We start from the raw sequence: 16,007 nt of genomic DNA, 5'->3' as shown, positions 1-16,007 counted from the left end.
CTAGTTTAAATGCATTTGAAGGCCAGGGCTGAATGAGATGATAAAATAACACCTTTTTATTTAGCAACACAATGTGATCTATATATTGAGTCTGGTTTTGGATTCTGATTTCTTATTTTATAGGGTCAAATGTCCTGATTTACCCTTTATATCTCTCTATGAGCTACTCTTTGGTATGTATGCAAATCTTGCATGCCAGCCACTTTGTTTTGGCATTTATTTACTAGTTGAATACTAAATGCTCCCACTCAAAGAGTACAGTACTCAAGAGAACTCTGGATAACATTTAGAATTTAGCTTACCTGTCATGAATATTCATTCTAATATGTAACCAGTCCACTTCAAGATTTGGACAGTAAAAGTACACTGTTGTTCAGAAGGTTGTATAACTGAGGTGTCCACTTCCTTCTTTTTCCAGCTGAGTGTTCTCAAGTACGCTCAGTTAAACCCCAAAGTATAGGTAAAGCAGCCCAACACTATTACCTACTAGGCATCCAGCAGGTTGCTGCAGGAGGAATCTTTATGGAATAATGGAGGGAAGGATGGAACATCTACACAGGGGAAGGTTCCTACTCTCACTGAACAGCTGGAGTGTAGGGGCAATGACCCAGGGGATGTGAAGTTTCCATTCCTGCAAAGACCAAATACTCAGCTAACAGTGTCCTGGCCAAGCGTAGCTCTGGGATACTCTAAATGTGTCCCTGCTGGTGGTCTTTCTCTCAGTTCACTGGGCCCAATGGGGTGTCTGAGAATTCTTTGGAGTCAGAAATAAAGTTTAAAAAAAACTTTGGATCCTGTGCCCTTCTTCACAGCACCTGGGTTTCTCTTTGTTTGAAATTGTATCCTTTTATTGCTTCCATAATAATCCTCAATATCCACAAGGAAATTCCTAGTAACCTATTATATCTAGAACCCAAGCGGCAATAAAAATTGGTTTATCCTCTCTTGGAGAGTAGGTAGGGTTCAAGCTTTAGAAAGATGATGCTTGCTCTTGTAAGATATTTTCATTGAGGATGAATAATACCCACATTTGAGGATTAGTCAGTTGGCTTCTTAATGTTAACATCCACAGTGACAACAACAACAACCAAAGGAGAATAACTAGCTGGATTTCATATTATAAAATAGGGTGAATAGTCTACGCTCTGCCGCATTCAAACGAAGGATATATAGGACAATGAAAAATTATATAAATAGTCATTTCAATACCAAATAAATTACTAAAATAGGTAAATTATAATAACTAGACATAAACCCCACTGGTATTTATTGTGTATCCACTAGTGTCAGACTTATTCAAATACATTACTTAATTGTATTTACTCCTTACAAAATTCCTGTGAATTAGTTATTTTGAGACCCGTTTTAAAGATGAGCACACCAAAGTCTCAGAGATGATAAATAGGTTGGCCTAAGGTCAGACAGTTATTACCAAGTGCTTTTAAAAATACTGTGCTAAAATTGGTATTTGAACCTAGTTTTTCTAGCTTGTGTTTAGTGCCCTTTCCATTATGCCACACTTAACATGTTATCCTGCTGTTCAGCTATCTAATATTAGGCTTTTGCTTCATTCTCTATATCTCTCTTCATATACACACATACGTGCATACTTACATATTTCCAAATATGACATGGAATCATATTATCATCAGAATATTGTAGCTGATGAGCCACAAGCTCTGTGTCAGGTATGTTGGTCTTACTCCAGCTCCACATTCCTTTTCTTCCTACAAAAAGTAAAGAGTTCTAGTCCACTTTTATTCCCCTAAATGAAGGTTTCCTAATCTCCACTTTATTGACATTTTGGAGAAGATAATTCTTTGTTGTGGGGATGTCCAGTGCATTGCAGGAAGCTTAGCAACATCTCTGGTCTCAATCTACTAGATGTCAGTAGCACCACCCAGTGTGACAATCAAAAATGTCTCCATAATCACTGTCAGATATCCTTCGGGAAGCAAAACTGTTCCCAATCGAGAATGACTGCTCTAAACTTAAAATGAAAGTAACTAAATAAAAGTGTAGTCCCTCTGCTCTGTTTCTTCCCTGCATATTAGAGACTTTAAGCAATTAGCTTATTTAGGCTTTATATTAGTCAGAACAAGTCAAGTTAGGCTGTGGTAACAAACAATGCCAGCATTGGCTTAACACAATGAGCTGTTAGCTCTCTGGGCTGCTGTCCTCCCTGAGTTAGGTTACCATCCAGGTGACTTCAGCTCCTAGAAGCTCAGCATCCACATGTTCCTTCATACCCATCGCAGCAGGGAAAGAGGGAGTGGAAAGTCACGCATAAGGTCTTAAGTATGTCCCTCTGAAGTCACACTGGTCACTTCAGCTTACGTTTTATCGACAAAAGCAAGTCATGTGGCCATATCTAACTTCGAGGTGGAGAGGAAGTTTAGTCCTCCATGCTTGAAAGGGGATACCTGGGAACACTGGTGAGCATCCGTGATGCCCGCCACCGTCATCTAAGGACTATTGTCTGAACGCCCTGTAATGAACCTAGTAACGTTCTAGGTTACATGAATCAAGTAAGGTTTGAAACAGATTATTCACCTATTAGCTCTGGAGAGAATGTACTCATGTGAAATAATCAGTGAACAAGACAACATATACCATATGCAACAGATTATAATAACATGTGTTCAATTTATATATTAATTTGGAAAATATTTACATTTTTAAGATACTTACATTTTAGGATTTTAAGTCTTGCAACTAAAGAGCATGGTATATCTTTTGGGTTCTGGGACCTAATTCCAATGTACGGGGTAGGGAGTGTTCTCACATATCCAAGCAATTCTCCAGAGACCAGCTTGGTGTCCTGCAGTTCAATGCAATTCTGACACTACCTACCTACAGACAGCATCAGATTCCACAGGTTAAGGGTTCAGTCACACAAGACCCAGCCCCCAACCTGCCTTCAGAAGCCAGTCGCAAACCCAGGTTGTTACCCGTGTTTCTGACTGGCTACGGATTGGAGATTCCCCATACCTCTCCTTAGACTCGAGTTTCATTAATTTTCTAGAGCAGCTCACAGAACTCAGATAAACATTTTACTTCCTAGATCACCAGTTTATTATAAAAGGATGTAACTCAGGGACAGTCAGATATAAGAGACACCTAGGTGAAGCATGGGGAAAAGGGCAGGGCCCTCTCTCAGTTCCATGTGTTCACCAACCTGGAGGCTCCGCAAACCCTGTTCTTTTGGGTTTTTATGGAGGCTTCATTTCATAGGCATGGGTAATAAAATCATTGGCCAAAGGTGACTGATTCAACCTCCAGCCCCTCTTCCCTCCCAGGAGGTCAGGGGGTGGGATGAAAATTCCAACTCTCTAATCACAAGGTTGGTACCCCCTGGCAACCAGCCTCCATGCTTGGGTGTATTCCAAAAGTTACCTCATTAACAAAAGACAACGTTACAGCTCTCATCACTTAGGAAATTTCAATGGTTTTAGGAGCTCTGTGCCGGAAATGGTTATGAAGAGCAAATATATATTTCTTATTATAAATCACAATATCACAGTATGTCTCTCTATTTATTCGTTGTTGTTTTCGTAATGTCCTCTAATAAAATTTTATAGTGCTTTCTCGTTAAAGGTATTCCTAGATGTTTTATAATTTTGTTTTTTGTTTGTTTGTTTGTTTTGTTTTTTGTTTTGTTTTTGCGGTACGCAGGCCTCTCACTGTTGTGGCCTCTCCCGTTGCGGAGCACAGGCTCCGGACGCGCAGGCTCAGCGGCCATGGCTCACGGGCCCAGCCGCTCCGCAGCATGTGGGATCCTCCGGACCGGGGCACGAACCCATGTCGCCTGCATTGGCAGGCAGACTCTCAACCACTGCACTACCAGGGAAGCCCTTGTTGTTATTTTTGAATGAAATTTTCCCTGGTCCTCCTATTCTATTTCTACCTGGCTATGGTAGTACAGAGAATGGTTGCTTGATTTTTTATATTTTTCTTCATCCAGATATCTTAATACTTTTAATATTTTTCATAGCTTTTGTAGTTTAATCTCTTTTTCAGAGTTACATTTCCTCTTCTTACATTGTAGCATTAGGTGAATCATACAATGTTGTTACTAATGGAAATCATCTTTACTTTAATTTTATTTAAAAGAAGATTGTTGATGATTAGTTTCTGTTAATCTCATGCTATTCAAAATCTTTGTGTAGAGTTTTAAACAGGAATGAATGCTGAATTTTAGCCCATATTTTCCAGAATTAATCATAGGTGTTTTACATTTAATTTGTTAGTATTTGAAATATGTTGATGGGTTTCCTAATATTGAACCACATATACATTCCTGGAATAGGTATAACTTGGTGGACGTACTTTAATATATTGCTAGATTTGGTTTGCTAATGCTTATTTCCTGGCGTTCTAGTTAATTGAATCATTTGTTTCCCCCAAAACACCGCCACCAGTATTTCAGTCTTTTGCTAATAATATTGGTTCTCATATTCTTAATACAGCTTTTCCTGTTCCAGCTTTAAAGGTGAATTGCCTTTTAACACTACATGTTTTATGCAGCTCCTCTAACACCAACAATAGTAATAGTTGACTCCATGTGTTCTTATTAGAATTCTACCAAATATCTGGCTGGGTAGCTGCCCTCGCCAAGTGGAACATGTAACCATCAAACTGAAGCATGAACTGGGGATTACGGCTGTAATGAACTTCCAGACAGAATGGGATATTGTACAGAATTCCTCAGGCTGTAACCGCTACCCAGAACCCATGACTCCTGACACTATGATTAAGCTGTATAAGGAAGAAGGCCTGGCCTACATCTGGATGCCGACACCGGATATGAGCACTGAAGGTAAGCATGAGAAGGAGCTTTCTGGCTCCTCGTTGAATGTGTTTCAAAGAAGCCCTTGCTGGTTTTTCGCCTGTCTGTCTATCTGTCTGCCTATCTACCTACCTACCTTGCTGTCTATAATTGAATGACTTAAACGTGAGTGACAGATATGGAATAGATATAAGGTTTTTGGTTTAATATATTTAGTATGTATATCTTTTGACACCTTGGCTTAGATTCTGTTTAACATGGGTCCTTTGATTTATTTATTCATTAAACATGTATTGACTGTGTATCAACTATGTGTGGGGCTCTAGGCTGGTGGCTGGGAATACAACAGTGAGGAAAAGCAGGCACAACTCCTGTCCTCATGGAACTTCTAGTTCTATAGGGCAGACAGGCGTTAATCAAATGACTACAAATAGAGTTGTAAAGCTATGATGAGTTTTTGGTTAGAAAGATACATAGATATTGCTGTGAGAGCCTAGGCAGGCAAATCAGACCTAGGAAGAAGGGCCAGAGAAGGTTTTCTCGGGTGTGTTTGAGCTGAGATCTGAAGCGGGAGTTGGCACGGGTGAGGTGGGAAAGAGGCTTCCAGGCAGAGGGAGCAGCTTGGGAACAATCCCCGTTGCAGGAGAGCACAGAGTGTTGGAGGAACTGAAAGAAGGCCAGTTTGGCTGCAGGGCTGGGAAGGAGGGAACAGAGTCTTGCAGGATTTGGGGCACAATAAAAACTTTAGATGCTATCCTAAAGCAGTGAGAAGCAGTTGAAAGGGTGGGAGGCTGGGAGATGTCAAGTTAACTTATTTTTTCCCCCTAAAAGTGCCCTTCGTTTGCAGTGTAGAGAATGTCGGAGTGGGCCCCAGCTGATCTGGGGACGCCAGTTAGGAGACGACTGCAGTAGGTAAGGTGGGAGATAACGAGAGAGAACGCAGCTCGGGGCAGGGTGGCAATAGTAACGCTTCATTTACTGCACAAACACTGGCTGAGCATGTCTTTGTGAAGAGGGAAGTAGGGTGTGACATGGCTGCTGCCAGGGAAACAGAGATAAATAGGCACACTTTTTTTTTTTGGCTGTGTTGGGTCTTCGTTGCTGCACACGGGCTTTCTCTAGTTGCGGCGAGCGGGGGCTACTCTTTGTTGCAGCACGCGGGCTTCTCATCACGGTGGCTTCTCTTGTTGCAGAGCACGGGCTCTAGGCGCCCGGGCTTCAATAGTTGTGGCACGTGGGCTCAGTAGTTGTGGCTCATGGGCTTAGCTGCTCCGCGGCATGTGGGATCTTCCCGGACCAGAGCTCAAACCCTTGTCTCCTGCAGTGGCAGGCGTATTCTTAACCACTTCGCCACCAAGGAAGCCCAAGGCACACTTTTGATCTCATGGTAAGAGGCAGTAAGGCAAGTTCAAAACTAATTATGGTAGAAAGAAGAATGTGATGAGAGAGATGAGCCTTGCGCACTAGGAGGGTTATAGCGTGGGAGGAGCTCTTTTACGGCAGAGCGCAGGGAGGCTACATGAGTATCCTGGGATTTGAGGTGGGCGTGGCAGGTCCAGGTAGAAGGAGAAAGAGCATGCCAGGTGGAAGAAACAACCAAGGCCCAGAGACATGGTATTTTAGAGGAACGATCTGTATTTCAGCCTGGCTGTGGAGGAGGGTTCTTGTTTGTAGAAAGGAGTGGAGCCAAGAGAACAAGTTACATGAATCATATCAACCAGATGTCAGCAGGGGGCAGCAGAGAGCTATGGACTGGTGCAGGCTGAGGGAGTTTGGTGAACTGCTATTCTGGGGGAAAGAAGGAAGACAGTGATGGCCAGGGAGGAAGCGTCTCTATCATCAGCCCTCTTCCCCGCAAAGTACATTATGTATCAAACACTCTTCTCAGTAATTTCATACATTAACTCATTTAATTCTCAAGACAAGAGTCCAGGCAGATGTTGCAGTTATCTGCATTTTGCAGAGGAAGAGAATGAGGTACAAAAAAGTTAAGTAACCTGGCCTATGTCACATAGCAGAGACACAGCCTGGATTTCAACCCAGGCAGTCAGGCTCAGAACATTGCTCCTGACACCATATGATGAAGCTTCTCTACATGCTCACGTGGACTCTTCATGCACTTTCTGCAGACCACCACCCGCACTTTCAGTCTGTCACGTACATCGTCAGCTGGAGTTAGACAAAGTCACGAGTTTCCAGGGAGGTAGCTTGTCACCCCAGAGTGTCCCAGGACCTTGGCCATCTTGGCTCTTAATGAATCTTTATGGTCCTCCTGTCCGGGCTAGACCCCTTTGTGGGTCTGTCTGAACTGAACTGTCACTGGGGATGTATAATTTTTCTTCCTGAAGGAGGAGATAGTTTGGTTACTCTTCTTGGTAATTAATGCCGATCCAAAGGAGCTTGATTCAGCTGCAAGAGCTCTGTCTTTTTTCAAGGAATTAAAAAAAAAAAAAAAACCCACCTTATTTGCACAGAAGAGCCCTGGTCGAATCTAGGTCGTATTTGCCCTGTCCAGTTTGTTTCTCTGGTTTCAAAATGGAGAAGGTCGTTAGGACAGTGTGCCTGTAGCTTCTTGGGAGTGTTTTGATTTTGGCTTCTTTGGTTGTCATCTTAGAGCATTGTTATCCTGTTGGAGTAGGATGTGAGATGAGGCTCAGAGAAGCTGAGATGAATATAGCCTGCTCCACCCCATGCACTGATTCTCCAAAACCCTGCTGACTGATAGGCAATTTGCTTGATAGTTTGGGAATATACAGAAGCCTGATGGAAAATTCTACCTCCAAAGACCTGCTGTAATGGTATTAAAACCTTTGTCGGGGGTGGGGGTGGGGTGGGGGGGGTTACAGAGTCCCCAGGACCCAGTCATACAACGGAGCGTCTTCCACCCTGAGGCACTTTGGAAACATGAAATGGCAGCAAAATGAAAGCTCCCACTTGAAAAAGGCCAAACCCCAAGACTAAATAAAGGTTCAGCATAACCTGGGGGAGTAATCAAAGAGTTAACAACCCTCCTGCGTCGCCGAGGAACTTCTGACCAATAGATCAATCTCTGTGGCTCACAGCATTAGCACCATGAACACACAGATTAATTCAGAGGAATATTTTTAGAACTCTAGAGAAAAATCCATCTGGAAGTGTTTTGAGCCGCAGCATAATGCTGTCAGATAAAGTCTGAGAAAGAAGACAGTCTGTTAGGCCTGACTGTCACCACTGGTTGTCACAGACCTGGTACAGTCAACTGTGCCATCGATTCTTTCTCTTGTACTTTTTGTCCTATGCAGTGGGACTGGGGCTGTTGAGGTTTTTTCTTTTCTTTTTATTTTATTTTATTTTGATTTGTGTCTTTCACTTGAGGAACAAAAAGCTCCCAAATCTAGCACTCACCTGAAAACATAAAATCTGTTCATTAAAAGTCAGTTTTCCTTCACACGGGAAGTACTCAGATTGGGTTTTGACCTCTGTAAGCGCAGTGCGGTTTATAACAAATGGTTTACCCTTGTCTCCCAAATGGGTTAACATGCTCCCCAGAGCCACCCATCTGTGGTCACAGTCTTAGTTCTTCCTCTGACTCAGCACGCTAAATTCAGTGCTGCCACGAGGCGGAGACACTGGCCTTGGAGCCTCACCGCCCGGGCTTGAGCCTTACCACCATCGTGTGATACGGGCAGGCTTGTTCCTGCACTTGGAAAATGGGGAAGAATAATTGCAGACTTACACGGTTATAACAATAGAATAAAATAATTGATATGAACGTGCTTTCAAAATTCCAAAGTTGGGACTATAATATTAGTGCCAAGTTCTTCAGTTTCTACCAAAGGGCGTTACAGATAACATAGACCTTATCAATATTAAGGAAAAGAAGATATGCTCAAATAAAATAGTAATATATTCAGCCATAAATCTGCCTCTGGATTAAGAAAGGAAAGACGTGTGTGCGTGTGCGTGTGTGTCTGTGTGTGTGTGTGTGTGTGTGTGTGTGTGTTGGAAGGCTGAAAGTTGTGCCAGGAATGATTTCTTTCAGGGTCAGACTTAGGTCAACCTCAGATATCTTTGGGGGCCCCCCACTCCCACTTATTTCAGGCCCCCCATGCCTCAGGCTGCCCCACCATGCCCTTGTCCCCTTTCTCACCTGTGCTTGCTTGCTCATTGCATGTTTTCAGGTAGGTTTTAATCATTCCAGAGTTGGATTAGCCTGGAGGAGATGTGGGCCAGAAATTTAGATAAGAGGGGTCTCGGACTGTCTCAGATCAAATCGGTATTAATGGGATTTTTTACATTGTTTTAATTCATGTATTTAATGAGTGTTTATTGAGCATCTGTGGAGAGTCAAGGCCTGTTTTAAATTCCAAAGTAAGAATCACAGATGGTAGAGTGTTTTGTTGGACCTGCACAGGCTTTAAAATTTTCAACTTAGTTGCCAACACTTAAAATTTGGAATATTTCACATTAAAAAATCAGTGGTTCTCTTTTGCCTTGGGGTGTTATTGTTTTTAAAAATGGAAACATTTTATCAAATTAAATTCTATATGGAGCCTAAATATATGAAACATAAAAATTAGGGGATCTGGTTGACGCTGGCTTTACTGTGTGAGCCCTGACCCTGGGGACCGTCTTGTGATTCCTTGGTGGGTTACGTATTAGCCCAGCCTCCCTAGGATGGGTTTTCAAGCAGAAGGACGTGCGCCTGTAGGGCACAGATGGCCCCTCTAGGGTAGGGGCAGAGGTGCTGAATCCCACGGAGGGTGTTACTGTCCCACAGGAGTGAGAGCCGCAGCATGACCAAGTAAGTGGGGGGGCAGGGACTGACTGAAAATTCAGATTGACAGCATAGTGGCTAGCAAGTGCCACTGACCAGGTAGGTTAGGGAAGGACAGTAGTACAGAGGATAAAACCAGAGGCTTTAGAATCTGGATGGCTGGGTTGGAGGTGGCCATTAGGGAATAACCTTGGGCAAATCTCAGATATAACTGAGGATAATAATAGTACCAACCTCATAGCTGTTGAGAGGTAGCCATAAAGGAGCTATTGCACACAGAGTGCTTAGATCAGCGCTTGGCAGGTAGAAAAGGCTCAGTACGTGTTAGCTGTCATCAATCAAAACAGGGTCAAAGTAAAGGAGGGCTCCAGCTGAAGCCAGGCTGAGAGGGGTGGGCCCCCTAGACTGACTGCTTCTCCGGTGCTCCTTTTTACTCTTTATTCATTCTTTATGTTATTTAAATAATTGTTTGACAGTTCTTAAGTGGGACGGCCGAGTGATTCTAGGAGAAGACCACTGGTGGGTGAGACCTGTGTTTAAACTGGGAGCCTGCTGGAGTTTCCACGTGGCAGCTGACAATTACATTCCAGGATTATGTGTCTGAGCTCACTGAACCTTAAACTAACACAAATCCCTTTTCAACTTCTAAGCTGTGTACATACCTGTTGAAGAATCTTTTACAGATAAAAAGGAGAGGGGGAGATACTAGGTCATTTCGGCCATTTGGTGCAGACCCTTCCTTGGGGAACCTCTGGCCAGAGTGAAGGTCAGCGGAAGGGATCCTGATGGGTCCATATAGACGTGGCTGGGGCAGGCTGGCTCCACGGATGCTGCAAGAGCTGAGCATTGACTCTGGGACTCTGCAGCAGCTCCTCCTGCAAATGTCCACTGTGGTTTACTTGTGTATTTGGCATTTGATGAAAACCCATATTAAAAATGTTTATGTTTATTTCCTGGCAATGAACATGGTAACTGGAGAGGCAGCCGTAACAGGGAACTTGAAAAGGGATGCCAGCTGTGGCAGAAGCAGGAGTGACCCAAGCTTCCCAGATCCGTCACTGGTAGTTCCCTTCCTGGACAACATCACTTAAAGTAAACCTCTAACATGCCCTCAGCGGAACAAAAGCTGTGCCTTGAACAGGCCTCACCCTCATCAGCAGGGCCACTCAAACAGACCTTGGAGGTTTTGCCGCCTCTGATCCCCCAACTCAAATGGTGGACCAAATAAACAGTCCTTTCCCTGAGACATACAGCGAGACACCTCTCTGGTACCTATGGTGTCTTCTGCCTTGTTACATCTCCGGAGATACTTACTGCCTCTAGGAGAGGGCCATGGGTAACTGACTGAACGGCAGGCCCACCTAGCTCTAACCTCAGATCACCCCGCAGCCAAGCGCAGAAGCATAGATCAATTAAAGTTTATGGCTCAGTTTGGACTCTGAGAAATCAATCAAGGCTTGGAGCTGGTGTGTCTCCAATTCAGATGCCTTCAAGGACAAGGCAGGGAACATGAAAGTGTGGCAACAGGTACTGGCAAGAGATGGAGCTTCAGGAACTTCAAAGTGTGCTCTGCCTCAAGCATTCCTGTTAAAAGCATCTCTAAACTGCCGCGTGGGGCCTTCAGATCCCTTAGTCAGAGGCAGCAGCAGAGCACCAGGAGAAACTAGAATATTATCTGGCTTCCATATAGAGCTCCCGCTCTGATCCCAGAGCAGGCTGAGCCTGAAGCTAAGTGCTAGCCCCCTCCCACCCGCTGCCCCAGCAGGGAGGTGACTTCAGGCCACAGTGGGATTTTGGTAACTTTCTCCTTCTAAGGTGGTGATGCCTGATTGCAATGTGTTGTGTTGGTCCCTACAAGGCATTTTAAAAAAGGACATCTAAGGAAAGTCTAAACTTACTTGAGCAGCTCTCATGGGAGAATTCCAGGCCTCATGAAACCATTTGAGGGAGGGGTTTTTCCCACCTCTGCCGTCATCCAACGGGATGGCAATGTGAGGGCTGGACAGGGCATTCTCTGTGGCCCTCGGAAGATCGCCCCAGGACTGTGGTGTCTCCATGTGGTTGAGGACTAGAGCAGCTGGAGAATGTGAGGTCATAACACAGAGTTTTCATCCAGGACTCTATATAGTTTCCCTCTTTAATCGCTTCTTGAAGCAATTTATAATGACCATCCTCCACTCTCCAAAATAATCCACTAAATTCATTTTGCTCTGAGAATCTGTGAGCAGAAGAAACTCCAGGCATCCAGGAGTTTGCTGGTTTTAGGGGGCTCTCTGTCCCTAGGATGATGAAAAGGGCCTGAGTCCAACGAGCCTCAGCAGAGCATTGTATATCCTGTCTCAGTGTGACGAGGGGAAGACATTGGATCCTCTAATCATCAAAATAGTAGCCATAGAGCAGCAACACCTATAATCATAATTGCACAGTAAAGGAGAAATTGAATCAGTTTTTTTGTTTGTTTGGTTTGGTTTTATTTACGGTACGCGGGCCTCTCACTGTTGTGGCCTCTCCCGTTGTGGAGCACAGGCTCTGGACGCGCAGGCTCAGCGGCCATGGCTCAAGGGCCCAGCCGCTCCGCGGCATGTGGGATCCTCCCAGACCGGGGCACGAACCCGTGTCCCCTGCATCGGCAGGCGGACTCTCAACCACTGCGCCACCAGGGAAGCCCTGAATCCATTTTAATACACGCTGCATCGTGAGGGAATGCATGAATGACTGGCTATCCCACATGTATCAGTTAATAAGTTAGCCATTTCATTGGACAAATTAAAATTAGCCTATGTTGAAAGAGTCAGATTGACTCCTTTAACCAATATGGACTGACTCTGTTTTGGATTTACCTGGAAGATCCTTTTGGATTAAAGGAAATTCAGGTGACAGGACCTGTGAGCTTCTCTTTGAAATCCTTTAAACCTCTGCCCAATCTGTACAGACCATTCTGATGAATGTAAAAAATCCATTCTTCTGAGGATAGGCGGTAGTGAAATTATCTTTGAAGGGAGATTTGCACGGATGCAGACGTCCTTCAAAGGAAAATCAAGTGAAGATTCAGAGCTGACCTATTGCCTCTGGCTGCTCTTTCCACTTTATAACTAGCAGGTTTTGGTATTGTCTCACCTTTTCTTTCAAAACAAAGGAGTGAAGCAAGCTCCGACATCCCCGCCTCTCCCGCCAGAACACTGTGATTTCTCCGTGCGCTGGAGGAGTGACTGTTAGCGGCAACACGGGGTTCACTTCTCACTGGTCTGTGCTGTGCTCTCTCAATCCCAGGCCGCGTCCAGATGCTGCCACAGGCGGTGTGTCTCCTCCACGCGCTGCTTGAGAACGGACACACCGTGTACGTGCACTGCAACGCCGGGGTGGGCCGCTCCACCGCCGCCATCTGTGGCTGGCTCCAGTACGTGCTGGGCTGGAATCGCAGGAAGGTGCAGTACTTCCTCGTGGCCAAAAGGCCGGCTGTGTACATTGATGAAGACGCCTTGGCCCGGGCAGAGGAGGACTTTTATCAGAAATTTGGGAAGGTCCGGTCTTCTATATGCGATGTATAGGTGATGGATCTGCCTCCCCTCCCTCCCGGTTTCCTGACGAAGCCTGGAGTGATGCTTGTAAATGACCTAGAAACCAAGAATCTTCCTCAACTGCAAAGACGAGTCTCGGCTTCTCCCCTGACCTGCCTTCTTTAGTCTGGCATTGACTTTTGGTTACACTCTGGTTGAGCTGTATCTTTTTTGGAATATGTTACAAAGGAAGCTGTAATTGACACACAAGAAAAGTCCACAAGCAGCTGGACTGTGCAGTGTGGTTCTGGCATCAGACAGAAAGTGAATGGGTGCAGTTCTGTGCCTGCAGGCGGCGCGGCCCCTGCAGCATGGTGGCTGCCTTGCGGTACTGTGAATGCACGACTGCCCTTGCTTGTTGCGTTGTGACTTGGCTTGCGGAAGAAAAGGTTGGGAGTTACATAGATGGCATCACTGTGTGTGTCCATGCACACACAAACACACACATGCACACACACACACACGTACATACACGCTCAGCTTTTCTGCTGAACTGAGATGGAATTATAAAGTAAGAGAGTTGGTCATTTGACCAAAGAAGGGAATAAGTGTGGGCGGGAGCCTAGGCTATGATAAAGTAAGAGCCTCATATGACCCAAAGTGATGACTTTCTAGACTTTTTTTTTTTTTTGCATTCTGCTTCATGGTTGTTAAAATGTGTTCCAAGGCCTCGCCTTCCTTCTCTACCCACAGCCCTGTGTGACAGCCTCAGTAGCACTATTACCTCTATTTGTTTTAGCTGAGGCTCCGGAAGCAGAGGGAGCGTGCCCAAGGTCTCATGGCTGGTGAGGGACAAGCTGGAGTTTATCACCGGGTTTATTTGACTCAGTGCTTTCTCAACACAACCTGTGGTTTTGCCAGCACAAAGTTCAGTCTCTGTCAGAGGAAGGTCGATTTTTTTGCAGCAGTTTTTACAGTAAGAAATGGAACAGCGTTCTGATCAGTTGCCATAGAATTCAGGAAAGTAGTTATCCTAATTTAAACCATGGGGGCTGTCTCAAGGCCACAGTGGCCTGAGCCATACATAGCTCACAAGAGGAGCTGTATTCCCAAAAGAGCCCCAAGTGCCAAAGTCCACAGACAATTGTTCCACAGTTTAGGAGGGATCCACAGTTTAGGAGTGATAACATAGGCGTTATCCCTCAGTTTAATACAAAACACAGTTACTGTGCCTCCAGACTATGCAACTCACTATCCTGGGTTCTCTAGGAAATATAAAGATTAATAAGATGTTGTCTTCAAAAAGCTCATAGCCTAGAAAAAGCCCTGTGTTCAACCAGGTGCACTGCAGGGTTGAACTAGTGATGACTTGCTGGAATGCGGAAGGGGAAGTAACTTTTATTGGGTACTTCTCATGTGCTAGATGCTTTAAATCTTATTTAATGTAATCTTCACGGTACCTTATGAGGGAGATTTTATTTTCTCCATTATATAGATGAGGAAACTAAGACTCAGAGAGATTAAATCAACTGTCCTCTATCACATGGTGAATAAACAGATGAAATAAGATACAAAACTAGGTTTGTCTGACTCAAAGCCGATACTTTTTCTGTTAAACTAAAATGCTTATTTATTTTTCTCCTCCTCCTTTTCTTCCATAAACATTTATTGATAGATACGAGAGACACTGATTTAGGAAGTATGGGGAAAAGCAGGACGGAAGGTAAGTCCCAGTGGAGTTCAGAGGAGGGAGAGGCATCTTATAACTGGGACTCAAAGGCGATGGCATTTAATTTGGGCAGAGAAGGCTAGACAGTACACATGTATCCTACAGTTTTACAAAGTCAGATTTATAAGCCAGGATTAAGTAATGTGAAGTCTAGTTCTCTTGCTAAAAATAAGTAGAAATAACTATGGTATTCGAGTAACCCGTAGTCATAATGTGTTATGTAAAATTTAATCTTAAAAATGGAATATTTCTAACTAATTACATAAATGTGTGTGTGTGAGAGTTTCTTGAATGTCTACGAAGTCCAGCTACGTAACCTCCACCATAGAAAGACTTTTTTGGGGTGGATTTTCCCCTTTTTTGCTTTGGTAGACAAAATCAGTTTAGGGCTATTGAAAATGTTTTGGAAAAACTTCTCATCCCCAGTGAATGGAATGTCCAATGTATTTCAAAATCACCTGGAACTTTTGCTAAATAAAAGCATTAAAAATGACCTCTGTGTACAGGATTTTTTTTAAATGTTGTTAATTTAGTCTGAAATCCAGAAGAACAAACTGTGTTTCCTTATTTGTCAAAAGAGGCATTCGGCTGAGCTAAATTGTTTTTTCCTTATCGCTCTCATTAGCTGATCAAAACTGGCAGTTACAGGACAAAAGAAAGTCAAAGGTGAGGCCACCACAGAGAAGTGAGGATGGAAAGCTCAAGGGTGTGTCAGAGAAAATCACAGCAGATGTTGTGCCATTAGCTGCTTGTCACTGGCATTAACAAAACTTTCCAGTCACAGATTTTTCAAAGAACAACATAAGATCTCACTCAGGGTAAAGAGATGTCCCAATAAGTTTACTTTCTTTGAGACTTGAAACATTATCCTTCAATTATTTTGTGTGCTAATGTTAGGAAAAATTTAAGAAAAGAAACACTCTTTTGACCAACATTAAGGTGTGGGTGAAAACCACTTGGCTTGGCCTAAGAAATAATGATGAAAAAATGTGGTTAGGACTTTGGAACCTATAAAGAAGTAATGAAAGGAAACATTGAGGACGAGCTAGCTAGGAAATGAGAACTTCCACACGTGAAAGAATACTGAATAGCTAAACGTAGAGTCAGTTTGATCAAAAGTTAAAATTGAAAGTATCTTTGGAGATAATCTGTTTAATTCCTTTATTTTATAGAGGAGCAAACTAAGTCTCAGAGACCTCAGATGGGTCTTCCTGCCGCAAAAAGCTTTAGTTGAGG

At 43.8% G+C, this 16,007-nt stretch overlaps 1 protein-coding gene across 6 annotated transcripts in view; it reads left to right on the top strand.

The window, feature by feature from the left end:
- Positions 1–15,264, top strand: part of EPM2A (EPM2A glucan phosphatase, laforin) — a 106,742-nt gene extending 91,478 nt beyond the window's left edge. For all 6 annotated transcript variants that reach the window (XM_073789700.1, XM_019951661.3, XM_073789703.1 and 3 more), the window contains 2 exons: positions 4,578–4,819; positions 12,816–15,264. In XM_073789700.1, the coding sequence (XP_073645801.1) occupies positions 4,578–4,819; positions 12,816–13,093 (520 nt within the window). In that variant the 3' untranslated portion in view covers positions 13,094–15,264. The remainder of the gene's footprint in view (positions 1–4,577; positions 4,820–12,815) is intronic.
- Positions 15,265–16,007: the final 743 nt, after the last annotated feature.

The sequence above is a fragment of the Tursiops truncatus genome, chromosome 12, assembly GCF_011762595.2.
Source record: "Tursiops truncatus isolate mTurTru1 chromosome 12, mTurTru1.mat.Y, whole genome shotgun sequence".
Lineage (NCBI taxonomy): Eukaryota > Metazoa > Chordata > Mammalia > Artiodactyla > Delphinidae > Tursiops > Tursiops truncatus.
Note: the sequence above shows the minus strand (reverse complement) of the source record. Positions and strands in the feature narration are given on the sequence as shown.